This window comes from Dermochelys coriacea, chromosome 2, assembly GCF_009764565.3.
Source record: "Dermochelys coriacea isolate rDerCor1 chromosome 2, rDerCor1.pri.v4, whole genome shotgun sequence".
In the NCBI taxonomy this organism is placed as follows: domain Eukaryota; kingdom Metazoa; phylum Chordata; order Testudines; family Dermochelyidae; genus Dermochelys; species Dermochelys coriacea.
In genome coordinates, this window is record NC_050069.1 from 182,400,261 (window position 1) to 182,425,351 (window position 25,091).

Below are 25,091 nucleotides of genomic sequence, written 5' to 3' on the forward strand. Positions count from 1 at the left end.
AGCTACCCACAGTGCACCTCTCCGTAAGTCGATGCTAGCCACGGTACTGAGGACACACTCTGCCGTCTTAATGCACTTAGTGGGGACATATACAATTGACTGTATAAAATCGATTTCTAAAAATCGATTTCTATAAAATTGACCTAATTTTGTAGTGTAGACATACTCTAAGCAACCTGGCCTAAATACTGTTTCTATCTCAGTAGCCTTCCACCTTTTCAGTAAAAGTTAAAAATATTATAAAATTCATCTCTTTCTTTTCGTCAGACCTGGAACGCTAGAAACACAAAATCAAAGTTATTTTATTTTTCACATTTTTTTTTCTTAAATTCAGCTTGAAATAAGACAGATATTATCTCGTGAAGGAAAGGGTCTGTCTTATCACAGAAAGAATTCAAGGGAGTGACTCAAGTCTCTAATAGGATGGCAGAAGCAAACAGGAGGCCTCACGGGAGAAGGAGAGCAGACAGGTGCAGCAGAGACTTTTTTTGAGGGAGAGACAAAAACAAAGTGAGGGGACAGATCTTTTGTGCTGAGAGATGCCTGTGGATGTTTTTACAGGAAAGCACATTCTACATTTCTGCAGGAAGAGAGCAGACCCCCAGGGATCTCTCTCACCATGATCCTAACTCTAGATTTCAGAGTGCCTGCCAAAAGTGGTCTCCTCGAAGACTCTTTCCTGTGCCAAAGTCAGGCAGCAGACATTACTGCAGGTATGTTAGTAGTTTCTTAAATCTATTCTGTTTACAGTAAAAATAGCCAACAAGGATTTCTGTTGTTACAATTGATAACAAAACACTGCACGTATTGTAAAATCAAGCACGCAGACATCAAGTACATAAATCTGAAAGGGCATTGGAACCCTGAAACAAATATAAGAATTACAGTCCACTTCCTATTTCTTCTGGGGAAGCTGGGGAGGGTCAGCACTTTAGAAACACCTCCGTTCAGGGAGTCATGAAGATCCTTCACCATTTTAGAAATGAAAGAAAGAGAAAGCCATGAGGAAAAATCCCATAAACAGGAAATAAATATTTACTAGCTGCAAGAGATAAAGTTACACCTTACAGCAGTCACGTTGCTGACATTCAAAACAGGGCTCAAGGGGGTTGTCTCTCCCAGAATTCCAGGGGCAGATATTGGAGGAAAGCATGCTGGAAAAGGCCTTTTAAAATGAGTGAATCCACAACGGAAAGTTTAGTAGTGACCTGGAAGTCAAGGAGAAGCTGTTGGGAAAAGGATCTTAAATCCTCATCTTTGAGGACCAAGAGTCTAGGTGGAAGACAGAGAGTTTCAGAGCTGGAGACTGACACACAATGTATTCAAGATAATTTATTGCACAGAATATATTAGATACTTTTAATTTATGAATTGTCTGTGAGCTGCTTTTTCACTACTTGAAATTATTTGCAGAATAATTTCTGAGAATAAACTCCTGGTCTATAGATTGTTTGTGAGCCAGCTGCTCATTTTGAGTATTCAATATTTGAAATTTGAGCTGTATTGGCTACAGTTTTGATTGGTTATCTGGTAGTGTTTCTGTTCTGTGGTTGCAAGGTGTGACTTCTAGAATCAGATTTCTGGTGCAAATACTCATGTTTAAGACTTCAAACTTAGCTAGCTTTCCACATACACAGCATGGGGCATACGGAACCCCTGGCATAGGGAGCAGGAGAATGGAGGACACACATAGCTCTTGAAATCTGTCTGAAGGGAGATGGGGGACACATATAACCCCTGATGTAGGGGAAGGGCATAATAGGCGGTATGGAAGGGAAGGAGGTATCGGAGGCATACAGAGCCATTTGCACAGGGGGGATAATGGGGGACCCTGGTATGGAGGAAGGGAAGAATGGGGATACATAAAGCCCCTGGCATGAGGAAGAGAATGTGGGAGTTTCAGGGAATCTCTGAAATACAAGGGGATGCAAGAGTGGCACATAGGGTATTTATGCAGGAGAATGAAAAGATGCAAGGATCCCATACAGTACATAATGGGCTCAGGCTACAGATGCAACACAGTGTCCGCCCCTCTAGTAATAAATAAATAAATAAATTAAATAAATAGTTATAAATAAGTTAAATAAATACATAAGTTGCCATCACAACCCTTGTTGTATCACAATCCTTTATGTGACAATAAACACATAACATGACAATGCCCACAAGATCATAGCTTCAGTTCAGGATCAACCCCAAAGAGAAGCTAACTGGTAGGACAAAAAGCTCTTAAACACGCGTATCTCCATGTCAGAATAGGCAATACAGATAATTGCTGGCACCATACATTGCTTTTGGTGTCAATATTCTGTGTTTTTAAGTTTGCCCTTATGTTGAAAATTCTATTTTATAGATCAGCCCTGCCATGCTGGAATCCACTAACTTGAATGCCAGCATTGCAAGTATTTGTGATCCTGCAAAAAGTAATGAAACACTGGATGTGACAGTTTATTTTAAGTCAATAACGGCTTCACCAAAATTCTGGAAATCAAATGCAGTTTAAGATGTTTTGGTTTTTTGTTTGTTTAGTTTATTGTATTACATTGTAGGCATCAGGCAGCTCAGCTACAATGTCCTTTTTACAAAGGGAATCAGAAAACAATGAGCAGTAATTTAATTCCAGACCATTCCAGATTGATTTTCAGGCCACACTCAGATGTCTGTTACCCCGCCAGAAAAAAAATTGAGTCTGGACTAAGCAACACATAATTCACGTCTTGTTATCCAAAAGCTAAGATTTTGGCTATAACAATCCAGAGATGTTACAGCCATTATTTTAAGGCACTTGTGCACTGGTTCAGACTCATCTTTCATCATGAGGACCACTACCTATGCCTCATTTGGAATGCATGTCATAGTGCTAAGGAGGATGGGTGGAGCAGCTTGCCCATCTTGAGTTTCTCATGGGGCCTTCAATCAATCCTTTTCTGGTAAAAACAAAACAAGGTTACTCTTGGAATACTGAAGGCTGCTTAGAGATTTCCCACCTCACGCCCTTGTGAGTCCAATAAGATTACACCTCTCTTTAGTTATGCATGTGCTAAGTGCTTTGCTGGATTGGGGCCTGTGTCCACAATTTTGCACTTGCAAGAAATTGCCAGGAAAATGCATAAATTAGTTCTGGCACAAGTGGCTTTGACTGCAAAAATAAGGCATGAAAAAAAATCAGGCTCGTTGTATTTACAGCAATGGTTCATTCTGTACAAACTCAGTCCACAATAAACACAACTTATGCTTCTGTTTAATGAGGCTGTGCGTACAACTGTTAGAGCAGAGAAATAGAAATAGCATCTTGGGTTCTATCCTAAGTGCTCACACTAAGTCATTATGAACTTGATTCTGCAAAGTGTTGACCTGAATGGGAGCACTTACCTGTTTAAATTTGCTTTGCGAATTTGATTAAACAGCCTCAAGTAATCACTTTTATTTTCTGTTTTACTAAATACAAGCTATAAATCAAGTTGAAAGATTATTTGACGCAACCGATGACAAGAAACTTTTGACCATGCTTATTTTTAAAAAGTAGTAGGCTAAGCAATAGATGGTTCTTGTTGCTGGACAAGTTCACCTTCTTATGTAAGGCAGCCTGAGCTGCAATTAACTTGTGCATGAGAAAAGTAAATGTGCTTTCACGGGATAGCACAGCTCCCTATTATTTCTCATTTGCAGCTTGGGAATTAGCATAAGGCTAGCCAGAACATTAATGCAGACACTAGTCCTTTACTTTGGTCTGCTATTTAAAATTTCCTTTTTCTCTCTCTCTCTATGGTAGAGTTTCCCAAACTTTTGAAAGTTGAGCTCTATGTGAGGAAACTGAAGCGAGTCATGCATGCACCCAGTGCAACCTCACCGTATGTTGTTAATGGCTTACACATCTGAATTTATATATCTTTTGCACACTCCGGGCTAGTCTTTCAGCTATCCTCCAATCCCCCTACTTTCAGAAATGCTGGTTTAGATCTTCATAATATATTTCCTCTCTCTCTTCTTACATGCTTTGATGAGCAGTGAAATAGTTAACAACATTGACATCTAAAGTATCATCATTGGCATCTCAGTTAGCACCAGTGAAATGAATGGAGCTGTTCATACTTCAGAGCTATACTCAGGACATACTGCAATAGGTTTTTTTCCCACTATCCTAACACTTAGAGATTTACTTCTTGTTTTTTCATCTAAAAAAAAAAAAAGAAAAAAAAAGGAAAAAAAAGAGGAGACTCCACAGCACATCTGAGAGGTCTGTCCATGCACACAGCATCCAGGCTGTCATTTGGTTCTGTCCCACAACTTTGAAAATACTCTGAGATTGACCAAAGCAGGATGATCTTGTAGTCATAAAGCATGATTCTACAAAAAGGACTCCAAAGTACTTTACAGACATGTCAGATCCATGTAAAAATTATATATCACATAGCACACAAAGTAGAACCATCTTTGGGGAGAAGTGTAATAACTGCTTAAGAGCATAAATGAGACGCATAATCTTGATCTAGAACAGCAAGTGAATACCTTAGCCAACTATAACTATAAGGATGCATTTTACATATACAAACAAAATTATGTAATCATTGAAATAGGGTCAGAATCCTCCCTGCCTTCCAAGATACCAGAGAATTTTTAACAACCACAGAGAGTCGGACCTTAGAATTTAAATCTCCTTGGAAAGAAGGAAACACCAGCACTATAATATCACCTCACATCTTGTGAGTATGCTGGGGCATTATTTCAAGCCTGACTAGTATCAATTCCTGAAAGTACCTCAAGTTTTAAGTTATCTCCCACCCAAGTAGTAGCCCTACTCTGTTTATGAGGTCTGACAAGATCATTACTTCAGGTGATAGGGCTTCAGTGCTACTAATTGTGTCAGAAACAATTGCTGCTGTAGAGAAGAACATATGGAACAGCTTTTCAGTGTCCCCCTTGGACTCCGAGGATATAGCAGGAAAGCATCCACTGACTGTATAGCAATGGGAATCCTGTTGCCTAGACATGAAAGCCTTGGGCAGTAGTACTGCAGTGCTACAGTACATTTTCAAATTGCAATCTTGTATTCCCAATAGTTAAAGGAAATAATTGTTGAAAACCTAAATTGCACTTTGGAAATATTTCTGTATCATTCACAGTAATACTCATCGAAAATCTCATGCTCTGGAAGCATCATTCCAAATATCACTGCTGTCAATTCCTTGATGATGTCATCACAAAGCTGTAGCAACAATGCTCAGTTTGGCTTTTTTAATGGCACTGATGATTCCCTACAAAATGAAGTGGAAAACCTATTCACAATTTCAATAATCTACTCCAACAATGAGCATGTGGGAACATGCTCCCTCGTTCTCAGGCAGGCTAATAATTATTTGAGAGAGAGTCAATATTTCCATTCAAATATCTTATTTTTCAGAGGTAGCATGCTCAGCCCTTGCAGAGTGGAATAGATTTTAGTAGCTTCAGGTGCCTTTGTGCAATCTCATACTTCAAAAATGGCTTTTAAAAAATAAATATTTAAGCTATGAGCTCATAATGTGGGACTCTGGGGAAAAAACATGACTTCTGAAAGAAGCTATTTTGGAAAATAAGCTACAGTACCTGCACAATATCCTTTTTCCAGTGAACATTTCCTAAGGATTTAGTTATTCTCTCTTTGTGTACATGTACAGTGGCCAATGTTGACAAGATACAGAGGCAGCCTTGGCATTTTGTGGTATCGTGTAAAGCAGTTTTCCAGCCCTATTCTAAACTTAACCAATGCCTGTCCACCATAATCACACATTTACACACAGGAACCAGCATCAGGATTCTAGGAAGGTTGGTGAAACTCGGATATTAAAGCCAGAAAGGACAGTTGTGATAATCTAGCTTGACCTCCTGCATAACACAGGCCATAGAATTTCACCCAGTTATTATTGCATCAAGCCCAAAACTTCTGGTTAAGCCAAATGAATGTTACAATTTCTTAAAACTTAAAATTAAGATTGTCAAAGATTCAATGGGGCCTAAGTTGGATGCCTGACTCCAGTTTGTATCTTTGAATATCAACTCCTAAATTAATCATTTTACATAAAGAGATATGGTATAATGCTTGTAGGCAGCCACTTCCTTCTTCTGCCCACCAAGTTTATGTTAGGGTCCATGCACAGTTGCCATTGTTCAAAAATGTTTTACAAAGGGTCAATTCAGGAAACAAACTGCACCCCGGCAATCACTAAACCCTCTTTGGATGCAAAGTTCGGTGGGCATTCTGGTGACTTCTAGGTGAATCGTTGGTCTTTTTCTCTAATAATGTATCTATAGAGCCCAGAAGCTAGCATTTTTATTAGTGTATATTTAAATTGTCATATTCACCCAGAGCATCGGATGGGTACTCTTCTACTCTAATTTAGTGACAGTTTCAATAAATATTAGCAAAAAAGTGTTCATAGCCAATCCATCCCTTTCCACAAACATACAGATATATGGGATGTCTGCCAAGGAACTGCAATAAACTAAACTCATAATAATTTACTAACCTAAAAGTCTTTTCTTCCTTTTTTTTTTTTTAAACCTTCTTCCATTTCTTTGTCCTCTTCTCTCTCTATCCATGCCTGGCCTCTTCTATCTCTAACCCATAACATTTTCTTTCTTTTTAATTTCCTATTCTTTCTTTGAAAAGCATCTCCTTTCCTCTCATCCTCTCTGTCATGTACGATGTATCTTCTATTGTCCACTCTGTTGCTCTCTCATATAGGGCCTGATCCAAATCCTACTGACATCAATGGAAGTTTTTTCCAGAGACATCAGAAAGCTTTGGATTGGCCGATCATGTTTTCAGTTTCTTTGTGCCCCACATTCTCATTTTTCTGTCTCCAGTGTTTTGCAAACAATTTTCAAAATGCCCCTATTAATCCTCAGATAACAAAGGTTACTTATGTAAATATTATTTTATTTTTTCTATTGAATGTAGAGATTCAGTCACTCCACAACATTTGGATTAGATTCCAAACATCCCAAAGTTCTAAGACTGGGTCTTAACTCAGGCCCATCTCTGCTAACAACATTGATGGGGAAAGGTGGAGATTCTGTATCTACAACCTGTCATCTGCTTCATTTTCATTTATGAGATTTCGCCTGAATCACTGCATAAAAGTGAAATATGGAACTGTTACTAGCATGTTCCGTAACTACTGTTCCTCAAGATGTATTACACATGTCAATTCCACTTCAGGTGTGTGCACATCCAGTGCACCGTTGTCAGAGATTTTTTCCTGAGAGATACTGCTGGGGTGGTGCATGTGTCCTCTGCTGCCTCATGCTGCTGTGCGATAGTATGAAAGGCATAGCCACTCAACCCCCTTCAGTCATGTGTCCCAGAAGTCTGCGGAAATTCCTTACTGTTGAATTTTCAGGTCTAAAGAAATAGCCAGAATTGTCTAGAACCTGGCCTGACAGAGGAAGGTCTTAACTTCCATAGAGTCCAAGAGCGCTCCTATGAACTCTATCCTTTGTACACATGATAGAACTGATTTTTCCTTGTTGATGAGCAATCCTAGCATTCTGAAGGTGGACTGAGTAATGGCCACACTGGTCAGCATCTTGGAATGGCCTCTCACCAACCAGCTGTCCCAGTAGGGAAAAACTTGAACTTTTGATCTCCTCAGGAACGCTGGCACCACTGCCATGCCCTTTGTGAACACACAGAGTGCTGAGGACAGACCAAATGGCAGCACTGTAAATTTGTAGTGAAATTGTTTGATGAGAAATCTGAGGAATTTCCTGTAGCTTTAATATATTGTCATGTGGAAATATATGTCCTATATGTCAAGGGCAGCGTACCAGTCACCAGGATCCAGGGAAGAGATATTTGAAGCCAGATGACCAATCAAAACTTTATTTTCTCTAGGTGTCTGTTGAGCTGTCAAAGGCTTAGTATAGGCTGAGGCATCCTTTCGCTGTCGGGATCTCAACATAGTGAAAATAAAACCCCTTCCCTCTGCAAAGTAGAAGCACCTCTTCTACAGCTTCCAACTAGAGGAGAGAATAAATCTCCCAAAAGAGAACTTCCTTGTAAGAGTGATCCCTGAAAAGGGACTGGGAAGGGGGATGGCAATGGGGGAGCAGAAATAAACTGAAGGGTTTATTCCAATTCCACAGTGCTTAGAGTCCACTGGTCTGTGGATGAGGGTCCAAGCACTGAGGAAATGAGACAGCCTGTCAGAGACACCAGAGTAGGAGAATCTGACAAACTGGACACAAATAAGCTGTCCATTACAAACACGTCAAAATGGCTCCTTGGAGTTCCTAGGCTGTTCGGGCAAACTGGCAGCCACTGAAGAAGTAGAAGGGGGTGGTCTCCTCCTTTAACTTTTACTCTTCTTTCTAGCTTGGTCCTGGTGATGGGGCATAAATGAAGTATACCAATGAGGCTGCTAGGAGACACAACTGTTTCTTCTTTGGGGCAAGGTATAAATGCCCAAAGATCTGAGTGTATACCTACAGTCTTTCAGGAAATGCAACTTGTCATTGGTCTGTTCTGAAAACAGTGACTGCCCCTCAAAAAGAAGATTTTGGATAGTTTATTGGACCTCATGAGGAAGACCCGATGACTGGAGCCAGGAACATCTGTGCATCGTAATAGCCAATGCCATGGCTCTAGCCACAGAATCCGCAGCATCCCAGCATCCTGAAACACGATCCTGGCTACTAACTTTCCCTTGTCTACTATAGGGGAAGAACTCCAGTCTCGCCTCTTCTGGCAATTTGTCCATACATTAAAAAACATTAGCCCAGAGGTTAAAATCATAGCAGTCCCAGCAATGCTTGCTGTTTTCTTGAGCTGTAGCCCAGCTGTTGAATAGTTTCCTGCCAAAGAGATCAAGCTACTTTACATCCTTTGATTTTGGGGTAGATGATTACTGCCCCTGGAGCTCTCATTAACAATTGAGACTACCACTCAGACAAGGGTGGGTGTAAAAATGTTCAAACCCCTAGGAGTGAACATATCGTCTTTGCAAAAAGAAAAGGAGTACTTGTGGCACCTTAGAGACTAACAAATTTATTAGAGCATAAGCTTTCGTGAACTACAGCTCACTTCATCGGAATGCATCCGATGAAGTGAGCTGTAGCTCACGAAAGCTTATGCTCTAATAAATTTGTTAGTCTCTAAGGTGCCACAAGTACTCCTTTTCTTTTTGCGAATACAGACTAACACGGCTGCTACTCTGAAACCTGTCATATTGTCTTTGTTCAGTTCTTATTGGCTGTGGATGGGATGAAAGATGGAGTTTGCCACAGCACTTTAGTAGGCTCCAAAATAGCCTTGTTAATGAGGAGTGCTACTTGAGAAGGCCCCACAGAAGCCAAGATATCAACCAGTTCTGCCAGATCTCGCTTTAACCCTCTTCACCTGAATATCTAAAGTGGAGGCCATCCTCTTCCAAAGGTCCTGATGGGCCCTATATTTGTCCAGAAGAGGTTAGAAACCTTCTGACACCACTGCTTCATGGGACAATGAGGAAGAGGAAGCCAAGGCTGGCTCAGGTGGAGCCTCCTCCAATTCTTCCTGGGGGAGTTCACCAGAGCAGATGGCTCCTGTCTGGTACCGAGCCCAGTACTAGAAGTGGCATTCTGCTGCTCTTGATGGGGCTGATGTCAACCTCTACTAGATGAAGTAGACCAGGGAAGGAGTGGAAATGGCCTGGAGGCAGGTGGCAAAAGGATTTAGTCTCATGGTACTGCATCAATGGGAAATGTGCAAGTGGGCTTTTAAGACGGTTAAGTCTTTCTTCATGGAGATGTCATTTACCTGAGTCACCCAGGTCTCAACATTTAGTGCTTGATTTGTTCTAATCCTAATTTGAGACACCTGGTTAACTCAAACAAAATCCATCCTGTTCAAACCCACCCCTCAAAATGCTTCTAGACTGAACTAATGCAATCAGAGCTAAATTCATCCTTCTGCTGACTTCAATGGAGTTAAACCAGGGATAAATTCAGCCCTCAATAATTTTAAAGAATCAAGACAAGGAGGCTACAGGTCCTCAGGACCTTTGAAATCAGGCCTTTTTTTAAAGGAACTGAAACATGAATTTGGTAGCTTAACTTTAGAAAGCCTATGTTTAAAAACTGTGGCTATCATCTTTAAAATGGGGTCAAATGCCATACAACCTAAGAATACACATTCATTCATAGATTCATAGATACTAAGGTCAGAAGGGACCATTCTGATCATCTAGTCCGACCTCCTGCACAGCGCAGGCCACAGAATGTCACCCACCCACTCCTATGAAAAACCTCACCCATGTCTGAGCTATTGAAGTCCTTAAATCATGGTTCAAAACTTCAAGGAGCAGAGAAGCCTCCCTCCAGTCAACCACGCCCCAGGCTACAGAGGAAGGCAAAAAAACCTCCAGGGCCTCTCCAATCTGCCCTGGAGGAAAATTCCTTCCCGACCCCAAATATGGCAATCAGCTAAACCCTGAGCACATGGGCAAGATTCACCAGCCAGATACCCAGGAAAGAATTTTCTATAGTAAATCAGATCCCATCCATCTAATATCCCATCTCAGGGGATTTGGCCTATTTACCCTGAATATTTAAAGATCAATTACTTACCAAAATCCCATTATCCCATCATACCATCTCCTCCATAAACTTATCGAGTAGAATCTTAAAACCAGATAGATCTTTTGCCCCCACTGCTTCCCTTGGAAGGTTATTCCAAAACTTCACTCCTCTGATGGTTAAAAACTTTCGTCTGATTTCAAGTCTAAACTTCCTGGTGGCCAGTTTATACCCATTTGTTCTTGTGTCCACATTGGTGCTGAGCTTAAATAATTCCTCTCCCTCTCCTATATTTATCCCTCTGATATATTTATAGAGAGCAATCATATCTCCCCTCAACCTTCTTTTAGTTAGGCTAAACAAGCCAAGCTCCTTAAGTCTCCTTTCATAAGACAAGTTTTCCATTCCTCGCATCATCCTAGTAGCCCTTCTCTGTACCTGCTCCAGTTTGAATTCATCCTTTTTAAACATGGGAGACCAGAACTGCACACAGTATTCTAGGTGAGGTCTCACCAGTGCCTTGTATAACGGTACTAAAACCTCCTTATCCCTACTGGAAATGCCTCTCCTGATGCATCCCAAAACCGCATTAGCTTTTTTCACAGCCATATCACATTGGCAGCTCATAGTCATCCTATGATCAACCAATACTCCAAGGTCCTTCTCCTCTTCCGTTACTTCTAATTGATGCGTCCCCAACTTATAACTAAAATTCTTGTTATTAATCCCTAAATGCATAACCTTACACTTCTCACTATTAAATTTCATCTTATTACTATTACTCCAGTTTACAAGGTCATCCAGATCCTCCTGTATAATATCCCGATCCTTCTCCGAATTGGCAATACCTCCCAGCTTTGTATCATCTGCAAACTTTATTAGCACACTCCCACTTTTTGTGCCAAGGTCAGTAACAAAAAGATTAAATAAGATTGGTCCCAAAACCGATCCCTGAGGAACTCCACTGGTAACCTCCCTTCAACCTGACAGTTCGCCTTTCAGTAGGACCCGTTGCAGTCTCCCCTTTAACCAATTCCTTATCCACCTTTTGATGTTCATATTGATCCCCATCTTCTCCAATTTAACTAATAATTCCCCATGTGGCACGGTATCAAATGCCTTACTGAAATCTAGGTAAATTAGATCCACTGCATTTCCTTTATCTAAAAAATCTGTTACTTTTTCAAAAAAGGAGATTAGGTTGGTTTGGCACGATCTACCTTTTGTAAAACCATGTTGTATTTTGTCCCATTTACCATTGACTTCAATGTCCTTAACTAATTTCTCCTTCAAAATTTTTTCCAGGACCTTGCATACTACAGATGTCAAACTAACTGGCCTGTAGTTACCCGGATCACTTTTTTTTCCTTTCTTAAAAATAGGAACTATATTAGCAATTCTCCAATCATTCGGTACTATTCCTGAGTTTACAGATTCATTAAAAATTCTTGCTAATGGGCTTGCAATTTCAGGTGCCAATTCCTTTAATATTCTTGGATGAAGATTATCTGGGCCCCCCGATTTAGTCCCATTAAGCTGTTTCAGTTTCGCTTCTACCTCTGATATGGTAATATCTACCTCTATATCCTCCTTCCCATTTGTCATGCTACCATTATCCCCAAGATCCTCTTTAGCCTTATTAAAGACTGAGGCAAAGTATTTGTTTAGATATTGGGCCATGCCTAGATTATCTTTAACCTCCGCTCCATCCTCAGTGTTAAGTGGCCCCACTTCTTCCTTCTTAGTTTTCTTCTTATTTATATGGCTATAGAACCTTTTACTATTGGTTTTAATTCCCTTTGCAAGGTCCAACTCTACTCAACTTTTAGCCTCTCTGACTTTATCCCTACATCTTCTGACCTCAATTAGGTAGCTTTCCTTGCTGATCCCTCCCATCTTCCACTCCCTGTATGCTTTCTGCTTCTTCTTAATCACCTCTCTAAGATGCTTGCTCATCCAGCTTGGTCTACAACTCCTTCCTATGAATTTTTTCCCCTTTCTTGGGATACAGGCTTCCGATAGCTTCTGCAGTTTTGATTTAAAGTAATCCCAGGCCTCCTCTACCTTTAAATCCATAAGTTCTTCAGTCCAATCCACTTCCCTAACTAACTTCCTTAATTTTTGAAAGTCAGCCCTTTTGAAATCAAAAACCCTAGTTGCAGATTTATTTTTGTTAATCCTTCCATTTAGTTTGAACTGAATTAGCTCATGATCACTTGAGCCAAGATTGTCCCCTACAACCATTTCTTCTATGAGGTCCTCGCTACTCACCAAAATTAAATCTAAAATGGCATCCCCTCTAGTCGGTTCAGCAACTACTTGATGAAGGAATCTATCAGCTATCGCATCTAGGAAAATCTGAGCCCTATTATTATTACTAGCACTGGTCCTCCAGTCTATATCTGGGAAGTTAAAGTCTCCCATGATCACGCAGTTTCCATTAGTATTTACTTGATTAAAGACATTAAAAAGGGCTCTATCCATATCCAAATTAGATCCCGGAGGTCTATAGCACACCCCAAGCACTATCGTAGGAGAGGCTTCACTAGTTTTCTTCCCCAATGTAATTTTTGCCCAGACGGACTCTGTCTTATCCATTGCATTGCTTCTTATTTCTTTACATTCTAACTCATCATTGATATACAATGCTACTCCACCCCCTTTACCTTTGTTTCTGTCTTTCCTAAACAGCACATACCCTTCAATACCTGTAGTCCAGTCATGACTACTATTCCACCATGTTTCTGTTGTCCCTATAATATCTGGTTTCACTTCCTGCACCAGTAGCTCTAGTTCCTCCATTTTGTTACCTAGACTCCTCGCATTGGTGTACAAACATCTTAATTTTTGCTGTTTGGACTCGCTCACATTTTGTACCCTATTAGGCACAGTCATTCTACAGCCAGTATAACCTATTAGACTAATATCCACACCGCCCTCGCTCCTTATATACATTCTCCTACCCATGGCTGTATCCTTTCTTACTTCATCTTCTTCCCTCTCAATGCTAAAATCTGGCGTGGAGATTTTCTGGACATCTCCCATCCATCTCCCCCCAATTCCTAGTTTAAAGCTCTCTTTATCAGTTGTGCCAGCCTCGATCCTAGAAGTCTATTTCCTTCCCTACTCAGATGAAGTCCATCCCGAGAGAACTGACCTCTGTCCGTGAATGCCTCCCAGTGGCCATACATCCCAAAGCCCTCCTTATAGCACCACTGCCTAAGCCATCTGTTGACAGTCATAATCTTGTCAGACCTTTGTTGCCCTTCTCTAGGAACAGGAAGGATCCCGCTAAAGATCACCTGAGCCTCAATTTCCTTAAGTGTTTTCCCCAGCCTAGCATAGTCTCCCTTGATACTTTCCAGCGAGAATCTGGCTGGATCATTTGTTCCCACATGAAGGATAATTAGGGGATTCTTTCCCGCTCCCTTTAGGATCCTTTTCAACCTCAGGTCTACATCCCGTATCTTAGCATCCGGAAGACAGCACACCCTTCTATTCTCAGGATCAGCTCTAGTTACAGGCCTGTCTATTCTTCTCAATAAAGAGTTCCCGATCACATAGACCTGCCTTTTTCTGGTGACAGTGCTATTCTCCAGTCTCTCCCCTGTTCCCTCTGGCTGCAAGTTCTTTCCATTCCTATTTTCCCTTACAATCCTCTTCAACCCATCCTGTATCCTCCTGGGGCTCATATTTGGTGTAGTCTCCCTTGACTCTTCCCCTTTTGCTATAGGACTAGCCTCTCTTCTCTTCTTCCTTACCCTTCCACCTTCAACAAGTACCTGCTGAGCCTCTTCTTCATTTTCCAACTCTGCAAACCTGTTCCTAAGCTCTATTTCTCCTTCACTAGCCCGTCTTTTCCTCTGCCTGGTTCTTTGAGTCACATGTTTCCACTGACCACTTTCGTCATCCAGTCTCTCCTCAAAATTCCCCAGCCCTGCTTCCATCTGTGAGTCTGAGCTTTTCCCTTCAGATATCTCATATCTTTGCTCCATCATCTGCTCAAACCCCTTCCTAAACTCAACCAGACTTTCCACCTGCATCTCCAAACCTCGGATCTTTTCCTCCATCAGCTCTATCAGACGACATTTCATGCAGAAAAAACTCTTACCGGTTCCCCCCTCCAGGATCATGTACATACCACAGCTTCCACATCCAGTCATCCTCAATGTGTCTTTCACTACAGGAGTCACTCCCACAGCTGCCTCTGTATTTGTCATCTCCTTTCCACCTAAATCCTGTTAATCTGGGAAACACAAGCCACACCAAAAAGACCACACCCCCCCAGCAAAAGCAAACCCCAAACAAGCAACACAATCCAAACTCCTCCAACAGAACTCCCACTCAAACTCCCCTGTTTAGAGCTCTGTTTGCTAGCTCCTGTGCCGCTGCAGCTGTCTGTACCGCTGCCTGACTGGCTGGCTACCTTTATAGGGCCCCTAGTCAGAAGCCCCACCCCCTAAGCAGGGCTCAGCTGCTCTCCCAGCACAAAACCCCACCCCCTAATCAGGCTCAGCTGCTCTCCCAGCACAAAACCCCTACACACACACACAAATACTAAAAATACAAAACCAAGTACAACTACCTTCTCCTCCAACAGAACTCCCACTCAAACTCCCCTGTTTAGAGCTCTGTTTGCTAGCTCCTGTGCCGCTGCAGCTGTCTGTAAGTTTTGAAAACTTCCAGCTCATTATAGACATGGCACACTGTCCTGGACAGCAAGCACATTTTTCCAAAGAGCTCTCCAGGTTAAGCAAATCTTTCCTTCTACTCCGTCTGACATATAATGCAGCATTGTGATGTGACTGATTCCTGTATTTCTAAATATGCTTTCTAATCTAAACAAATTAACCACTGACCTACATACATTGAAAATTATCCTATGTATATCAGTGGTAAAAATCTCAAATATGCTCAATACCTATTGTAGCAGCTATGATGGCAATTATAATGGCAATCGTAGGGCTGCTCCAGTTGAGAGGCTTGCTGTAAAGCTTTTATGGATCCTTCTCTCTGCCATTTGAAATGTCATCAGCTCAGAATTTAGCCCAGTTGATTTATTAGACATATAAATAACATAAATCTAAATATATAGCTAATACTGAAATCTTTATAGATCAGTCTTCTTTATAAAATAGGAGATCTTCGTTATATATTAAAATAATCTTGAGAGCAGATTTTTAAGTATCCTCAGAGTCTGCCTCTTTCAGTGTTTTTAGGTAACATACACCAGTAAGGAGGTGCAATATGTAAATCAATAGAGAATCTGGACAGTTGAAAAGCAGACATATGAATTTGTCCTCAAGCTTCCTGCTCTCCAGTTGTTTTTCACAAAAGCTAATACTTCAGGATAATCCTTTTCAGAACTCAAATACATGAGATCCTCAGGACAAAATTTCATCCTGTACTGTCACTTTTTAATGAACCATCCTGGGGACTGCAGCATCATACTGTGCTAGACATTCTGAGAAGCCACGATTCAGGAAAGCATTTAAGCATGTACCTAAATTTATGTGTGTCAGTATTTCCACTGAAGACAACAGGACTACAAACATGCTTACAGTTGGACATGTGAATAACTATCTTGTTGAATTCAGACCAAGTACTGTAATTTCATTTGTCTTGTCTAGGCGCAGCAAGAAAAAGTGAAGGTCCAAGGCAATCTTTGTTTAGAAGGGCAAATTTGAAAGAGGCTCTTAAATTGCATCCACAGAATCTGCATGAACATTACCCTGCATTTATGTGGATAAAATGTGACAGGGTGTGTAAACAGGCACACAAATTACCGTACTTGCATACTTGCTAAGTGCAATTTAGGAGGCTATTTTGAAAATAAGGCCCCGAATGTCTTTGATTTATGGGTATTATGTCTCAACTTTAACATTATTTTGTTATAGTTGTCTGTGTGTTTAATCAAAAGTAATAAGCCAGATGCTTCAAATTAAAGAGATTTAAAAATCTATTCCAGTCCATAACAATCAATTCTGAGACTGTTTTAGGTCTTAGAGACACTGATTATGAAATGATATTTATTTTATAAAATATAAACATATCCAATGAGAACTCTGATATTTAATCTTTGCGTCATCTAAATATTTTCATGAGGGAAAAATACAGTTATTTAACTAGAAACAGTGGTAGCACAGTAGCAAGTACAACTCTGAAGTTCTGGATAGAAGTATTAATTTAGGACTTGATTTTATGACTCTCACTGGGGTTGAGAGTCATACTTGCTCTTCTGAGTAGTTCCAGCTAAATATTTTATACTGTATAAACAACAAAATGCAAATGATGGGCTACATCTGTCTCATCCTTCCTAGGAATAGTACTTTCCAATCAGAGTATGGGTAGCACAATCTGGCCCTAAAATCTGAGAGTAATATTTGTATTTTGTTGATTATATTAAAATACTTTAGAGGAGGCTCAGCTTTGGTGAAATTTTCTGCAATGGGGGGAAAAAACCTTACCACATGTGAACATTTAAACAGCTGCACGAGATGACACTCAACAAATCTACTTCAGAATGTTGAGAAATCCTGAATGGCTGGTGAGGAGGTAAAGATGACCTTCTGGCTTACACTGCTTTTTCAAAGGTAATTTTGCTGACTTCTGTGGAGTTACTCCTGATTTACACTAGTGAGAAAAGAGGATCAAGTCCTTTTGGTTCAAAGTGTGCTGTTAAAAGTTTTTCATAAAGCAACATGTTGTGCTGACAAACAGAAAATAGTAAACTTGTTTTTCAAGCTAGTCTTGATGACTACAAGCATAACGTGTCTGTTTATTTCTCTCTCAGACTCAGTATCTCTTTATGATGATTTCACTCTTCAAATAGCACCTGCATCAAGAGTGCTGGCTATATTCAAATATACTTTTTTTTTTAACCAGGCATACATTTAGAATCATTCCCCTATCATGATCCTTTACAAACCACAGTCAGCAGCTCATCTGATAACGGTCAAAGAAATATTACACAGTAACAAGGCTGACTGAAAGCTTGAGAATTAAGATTCACAGAACTCTGTCCTATTACCTTCCAGAATATGTGAAAACCTCTCCCTGAAATAAAATTGCTTTTGCACCGATTTCTTCATGAGCCTAGCAAGAAAATAAGAAAGAAAGTAAGAAAATGAAAGAGGGCAAAAAGAAAATGAAAGAGGGCAGAAAGTAAACAAGACAAAAACAGAGTTTGGAGGAAAGGCACTAAAAACCAGCACAGTAAAGGAAAAGGCACTGTTTTCCTATCACTTGTCTATAAAATGTTTCACAGATCATTCTTGCACACATCCAAAGCAAAAACCACAGGAAAGTGCATCTTCCTCAAAACTACAGTAGTAGCACTAGAGGAGCTAGTAGAGAGGCTGACCATCCCCGCTGGCAGCCTTAAGGTGCATGTGTGCCTTTCCAAGCCTATCCGATAACTGACAAAAGAAGGTGTACAACACGAATTTTCACACAGGATTGGAGAACGAGCCTTCCTTGCACTTACCTGGCAGTAATGGCTCCTGTCCCATGGGGCTGAGCCCAGCTGCCCACTCCCAGCATTGCAACATGGTGCACAGGGTGTAAAGGTGCTGTGAACCCATTCACCATTTTGCAATGCCACTCACTCAAATTTGGCTTAGCCCCCCCCCCATCAAGGTGATTGGACCAAACTTAAATGGCACTGTGACCCTACAACCAGATTGCAGTACGCAGAGTTCGGAGCTGGGCCCAGCCCTGCAGGATAGGAGCCACCACAGCCAGGTAAATACGGAGCAGGATCACTCTCCAGGCCACCACCAATGACCCATCACCCTTTCGCTCCCCCAGTTACAAAACCTATGCCACTAATTATCAGCACCCATTTATGATGCTGTGGGCCTGATTCTAACCTCAGCTGTGGAATTACAATTCACTAGTATTGTAAAAAAGCAGTGTGAGATTAGAATTCAGTCCAGTGGTTGATTTATTAGCTAGCCTTCACAGTCTATTTTTTTTCTTTTTTAGTGAGTATGGATTATTTACAGCTGCTTCACAGAAGGAGTGAGCACATCCCAGTAGCAAAATGTGCCTCCCAAAGTGGCTCACTGATGGAACCAGAACCATTTGTTCCCTCTCACTGACTTGCCAGTAAGGGACTATTTTGGCTGTTGCCAGTGACATTAGGGCGGGGCTAATACTATCACCTATTACCCAAGTTGTCTTACACTCCCAATTAAAAGATCCTGTGTTCCACTGCTTATAGCTTTGCCAGACTTTAACCATTTGGAGTGAAATTTTCCATACTGGCTGTCTGTCTCAGTCTGAATTATTACTGAAATTTCCACCAAAATGGCTCAGCCATTTCCAAGAATGAAGCTAGGGAAAAACTATGCTTTCTCCATGTTAAAAAATTCTTGACACTTTTCCTTTGAACTGTTCTACGGCTCCCATACTTTGGAGCAAGGACTTGAAATTTGGGTTGGCCTTTGCATCAGGGTGCTTTTTGCCATCCCTGTGAAAATCCACCCAAATTTGGCTAATTTACAAGTCTTTGAAAAATCAGTTCTCACACGCTCAGTAGAGGTCTGCCAGAGCTAAATGGCTAAAATCTCCCCAGACTACCATTCTCACTGAGCACATTTGATCCTCTCACAGCTTCTGGTGCTGACTGGACTGTGCATGTGCCATCCATACAGAATGACTGAGCATGCTGTACCCCAGAACTATGTGGACTCAGAAGGACTTTTCCTACAAAGGCTGCTTTCCAACAGCTCTGGCCCAGGGTGTGGCTGGGCACTGGAACTGAGAGCAGAGAGCCTCTCTTTCCGGTACTCTCAATGAGCATTCCCCGCTGGAACCCAGGTAGCGTGGAGAACAAAGCAGTCTGATGTGAATGGAGATGAGACAAATGCTGAACAATGGGAGGGAAAGGAATCAATTAGGACTAGGTGTCTGATGAGATAGGACTTGAGTTGGGGAAGAAACTGACTGGGAGTTGTTAAGTGGGGGGAACTGGTTGGACAAGGAGACTGGGAGCCAGGTCTCTTCCTAATTAAAGACTGTATCATAAAACATACACACAAGGGAGGTGAATTAAGGTTGAGCAGATTATCTTAATTTTGACATTTCCTTACTTTTGCAACCTTAATAACATTATTTTAACATTGTTTTGTGTGTAAAAACATTCTGTGATTCTGTGAATGACAACTGGTGTAAGTTCATTCATTATCATACAGAAAGGGCCCTAAAATTTGTTCTTCAGTGGATATGGGCATTTATTTTCTCTAGTTCACTCCCAACTTTTGTTTTTGTCATTTCATGTTCGAGAACTGAGCTTTGTTCCAGCTGGAGACATGTCTTTCTCCTGATGCAGAAGTCCTTGTGCTGAGAGTTAGGCAACTGCACTGCCCTTTTGCTGGGCACCTTATGCACGCAATTAGTAGATTTCAATCAGTACACAACACAGCTGCTAAGATTCTATCTGGTACCACATGGAGCAAGTACATTATGACACGGTTGGCTCAATTTCGTTGGTTGGTGATCAGAGTCTGCATTAGATTAAAGATTCCCAATTGACCTACAGAGCACTTTGGAATATCTCACCTTGGATTTGATCACTTCAATCCTTTCATTCCTACCTTCACCTCCTAGTGCCGTCTGTTACTGCCAACATTTGCCTTGGGATTCCCTGCATAGAAATGTTGGGAATCATGGCACCTGTTCACTCCAAAGCTGAACAGACACTTGTTTTCTCCTTTGCTTTCAACAGTTTGGCACCACATCCTCAATTGTTAAACTGTTGAAGATTTTCTATAAAGTACCTTGAGATGTCTACGTTTGATAAGATTCTATGCAACTTGAAGTTGATGTATTAAATGAAACACAGTTGTCAATTTCAGAGAATATAAGCTACTGTGCTATCATTTTTTCTGTCTCTATGTATTTATAAGGCAGCGAGTCTGTCATGGAAAGTCATGGATTCCGTGACTTTCCATGACTTCTGTAGTGGCCAGTGCTGGCTATGGGGCTGCCCGGCTCCTACTGGCATGGCCCTGCTGCTCCTAGGCAGAGGACCCAGGGGGCTCCACCTGCTGCCTGCATCTGCAGACCCCGCCTCCGCAGCTCCCATTGGCTGCGGTTCCTGGCCAATGGAAGCTGTGCAGCCAGAGCTTGTGGCAGGAGCAGTGCGCAGAGCCCGTTGGCCCCTGTGCCACCTAGGAGCTGCAGGGACATGCGGAGCTGGGTAGGGAGTCCCAGCACAAGTTCCTGCCCCTCCTCCCAACACCAGCAAGGGTCCCAGGCCACACACTGCTATCCACACCCCCAGAGCAGCAGCATGGGTCCGGGCCACACCCTGCTTCCTGCCTCCTCCCCAGAGCACCCACCGCAGCCTTGGGCTTCCCCCTACCCCAGAGCACCCAAGGTTTAGTCAGGGATATATAATAGAAGTCACGGACAGGTCACAGGCCGTGAATTTTGTTTACTGCCTGTGACCTGTCTATGACTTTTACTAAAAATACCCATGACTAAAATGTAGCCTTATGTATATACAACAAACAAAATCTCCAAGGAGACAGAAAGTAGAGCACCTAAACTCATGCCCAAATATTTGTTTTAGGCTCCTTCAGAGAAAGGAAAAAATAAAATGAGAAAAGGGTTTTCCCTTCTCTCAGTATCTCTTACTGGCTGATCAGAGTTATAAAAACTCAATGTAAAATCACAAAGACGACACCTAAGATGCAAACAATGTTCATCTAGAGTTTAACCTACGCACCTTGGTCTTGCCTCTGTCACTGATGCTCGGGCTAAAATTCAGTCCAAAAAAGCCATGTACAGAACAACATTGCAATGCTGTGATATCATTCTCAGTGTTACTTTATGATTTAAGCAGCTCCCTTGGCTCTTGCACTTGGAGCAATTAGAATTTCCAGACAGCTCAGTGGCAAATATTTCAGGCTCATTATAGTGCAGCATGGCCGGTGGGCAGTCCATTCTGACTAAGAATGAATCAAACTCATTTATATAACACAGTTATAAACTGAAGACTAATTTAAAGCTTTCAAAATTTTCATTCAGTTTTGCATGGATCACCTGTCCTTCAGAGAAAGTTATCAAGAATCAACTAAAGTCAAGTATATAATGTAAGGTTGAATTTTTGTCAAGGATTAGGACCTGCATCAGGACATGCAAGTCATATTACTGCCATTGTGGATTTTCACATACACTTTGCATCATCTCTCTATTCTGCCTGTCTGCTGTATTCTTATCAGCCTGACTGTTATTCAAACATACAAGAAAGCTATTCACTGAAACACATATCAAGCACAATCATAGAATTACAGGACTTGAAGGGACCTCGAGAAGTCATCTAGTCTAGTCCCCTGCACTCATGGTAGGACTTAGTATTATCTAGACCATTCCTGACAGGTGTTTGTCTAACCTGCTCTTAAAAATCTCCAATGATGGAGATTCCACAACCTCCCTCGGCAATTCCCTGATAGGAAGTTTTTCTTAATTTTCAACCCAAACCTCCATTGCTGCAATTTAAGCCCACTGCTTCTTGTCCTATCCTCAGAGGTTAAGAACAACAATTTTTCTCCCTCCTCCTTATAACCACCTTTTATGTACTTAAAAACTGTTATGTCCCTGCTCAGTCTTCTCTTTTCCAGACTAAACAAACACAATTTTTTCAATCTTCCCTCACAGCTCATGTTTTCAAGACCTTTAATAATTTTTCTTGCTCTTCATGGGACTTTCTCCAATTTGTCCACATCTTTCCTGAAATGTGGCGCCCAGAACTGGACACAATACTCCAGTGGAGGCCTAATCAGCACGGAGTACAGCAGAAGAATTACTTCTTGTGTCTTGCTTACAAACACTCCTGTTAATACATCCCAGAATGATGTTTGCGCTTTTTTTTTTTCTGGCAACAGTGTTACACTGGTGACTCATAATTAGCTTGTGGTTCACTACGACTCCCAGATCCCTTTCCGCAGTCATTTTCCATTTTGTATGTGTGCAACTGATTGTTCCTTCCTAAGTGGAGTACTTTGCATTTGTCTTTATTGAATTTCATCCTATTTCCTTCAGACCATTTCTCCAGTTTGTCCAGATCATTTTGAATTTTAATCCTATCCTCCAAAGCACTTGCAACTCCTCCCAGCTTGGCATCATCCGCAAACTTTATAAGTGTACTCTCTATGCTATTATCTAAATCACTGATGAACAGAAACAGCCCCAGATCTGATCCCTGCGGAACCCCACTCATTATGCCCTTACAGCTTGACTGTGAACCACTGATAACTACTCTCTGGGAACGGTTTTCCAATCGGTTATGCACCCACCTTATAGTAGCTCCATCTAGGTAGCATTTCCTTAGTTTTTTTTATGAGAAGGTCATGTGAGTAAGTATCAAAAGCTTTACTAAAGTCAAGATATACCACGTCTACCGTTTCCCCCCATTCACAAGGCTTGTTACCCTGTCAAAGAAAGCTATCAGGTTGGTTTGACACAATTTGTTCTTGACAAATCCACGCTGACTGTTACGTATCACCTTATTACCTTCTAGATGTTTGCAACTTCATTGCTTAATTATTTGCTCCATTATCTTTCCAGATACAGAAGTTAAGCTGACTAGTTTGTAATTCATCGGGTTGTCCTTATTTCCCTTTTTATAGACTGGCACTATATTTGCCTTTTTCCAGTCTTCTGGAATCTCTCCCATCTTCCATGACTTTTCAAAGATAATCACTAATGGCTCAGATATCTCCTCAGTCAGCTTCTTGAGTATTCTAGGATGCATTTAATGAAGCCCTGGTGGCTTGAAGACATTTAACTTAACAAGTTAAAAATTACTTAAACCTTTCCCTATTTTAGCCTCTGATCCTATCTCATTTTCACTGGCATTCACTGTGTTAGATGTCCAATCACCATCAACCGTCTTGGTAAAAACCGAAACAAAGAAGTCATTAAGCACCTCTGCCATTTCCCCATTTTCTCTTATTGTTTTTCTCCCCTCATTGAGTAACGGGCCTACCGTGTCCTTGGTCTTCCTCTTGCTTCTAATGTATTTGTAGAATGATTTCTTGTTACCCTTTGTGTCTCTAGCTAGTTTGATCTTGTTTTGGCCTTTTTAATTTTGTCCCTACATACTTGTATTATTTGTTTATATTCATCCTTTGTAATTTAACCCAGTTTCCACTTTTTGTAGGACTCTTTTTTGATTTTTAGATCACTGAAGATCTCCTCATTAAGCCAGTGTGGTCTCTTGCCATACTTCCTATCTTTCCTATGCAGTGGGATAGTTTGCTCTTGTGCCCTTAATAATGTCTCTTTGAAAAACTGCCAACTGTTTTCAATTGTTTTCCCCTTAGACTTGCTTCCCATTGCTTGCTTGCCTACCAATTCCCTGAGTTTGCTAAAGTCTGCCTTCTTGAAATCCATTGGCCTTATTTTGCTGTTCTCCCTCCTACCATTCCTTAGAATCATGAACTCACCACCAAGTCCTGTGCTTTGGATGATTTTGTTAGTTGTTTAAAAAAAGCTTCATCCACCTATTCTTTCTGGCTAGGTGGTCTATAGTAGACCCCTACCATAACATCACCCTTGGTTTTACCCCTTTTATCCTTACCCAGAGACTTTCAACAAGTCTGTTTCTTATTTCCATCTCAACCTCAGTCCAAGTGTATACATTTTTAATATATAAGGCAACACCTCCTCTCTTTTTCCCCTGCCTGTCCTTCCTGAGCAAGCTGTACCCTTCTATACCAATATTCCAGTCATGCATATTATCCCACCGATGCTCTGTGATGCCAACTATGTCATAGTTGTTTTTATTTACTGGCATTTTGAGTTTGTCCTGCTTATCTTTTTACATTTCAACACCATGTCCTTGATCACAAGGATGGACCAACAACAGAGAGAAGGGAGAGCTTGGCACATGTCCTAAGTTTGTTGTAGTCTCCTAACAGTGAAGGTGGAATTTTACTGGGGTTGCAGACTTTGTTCTGGAGAGCTAATATATTTCTCCAAGATCAGAAGGACAGTTAAAAACATAACACAGGTTAAACTGAGTGTCTGTCAACCCTGATGGTATCTTTTTGTCTTATGCCCTGAAATCAATAGGGAAAATCAGTACATTAAGCTTTCTACAGGTTTTTTTGTTGTCCTTTTCATAGTAGATTGTTATTCTGAAGTTCAGAATTCTGGAGTTCAGTTACATATGGACAAATTTTGCTGCAGTATACTGCATAAGACTTAACTATTTATAGACATGGAGGGCTAAATTAAAAAAAAATAGCCACCTAAATGTATCTTACCAAATCCAGACCAGTCTGGGTCAGCCTTTGCTTATTTCATCCACATGATCCACCTGATCAAATGAATTCTATATTTTCCATGTTCCTCTTCTTATTTGCCTTGGTTTTGTCAAAGCAATTATGTTATGTGTGAGCTGTATTGCTCTCTACAGAGCTATGTAACGTCATCCTGCTCTCGGCATGTTAAATAAAATTAACATCATGTAGTTATTAGCTGACCTACATGCAGGACTCCTCCCATTGTATCTTTCACTTTTATCATATTATATATTGTTG

The 25,091-nt window shown here is 41.0% G+C and overlaps 1 protein-coding gene across 15 annotated transcripts in view; it reads right to left on the bottom strand.

Moving 5' to 3' along the window:
• BBS9 (Bardet-Biedl syndrome 9) overlaps window positions 1-25,091 on the bottom strand; it is a 461,967-nt gene that overhangs the window by 127,946 nt on the left and 308,930 nt on the right. Inside the window, exon 19 of one of the 15 annotated variants that reach the window (XM_043508767.1) lies at window positions 2,178-4,347. The exons of 5 other annotated variants lie outside the window; for them this stretch is intronic. In XM_043508767.1, the coding sequence (XP_043364702.1) occupies window positions 4,172-4,347 (176 nt within the window). In that variant the 3' untranslated portion in view covers window positions 2,178-4,171. Of the gene's footprint in view, window positions 1-2,177; window positions 4,348-5,220; window positions 5,256-25,091 lie in introns of those variants that run through there. 9 more of the 15 variants (XM_043508766.1, XM_043508764.1, XM_043508763.1 and 6 more) reach the window with 9 other exon arrangements.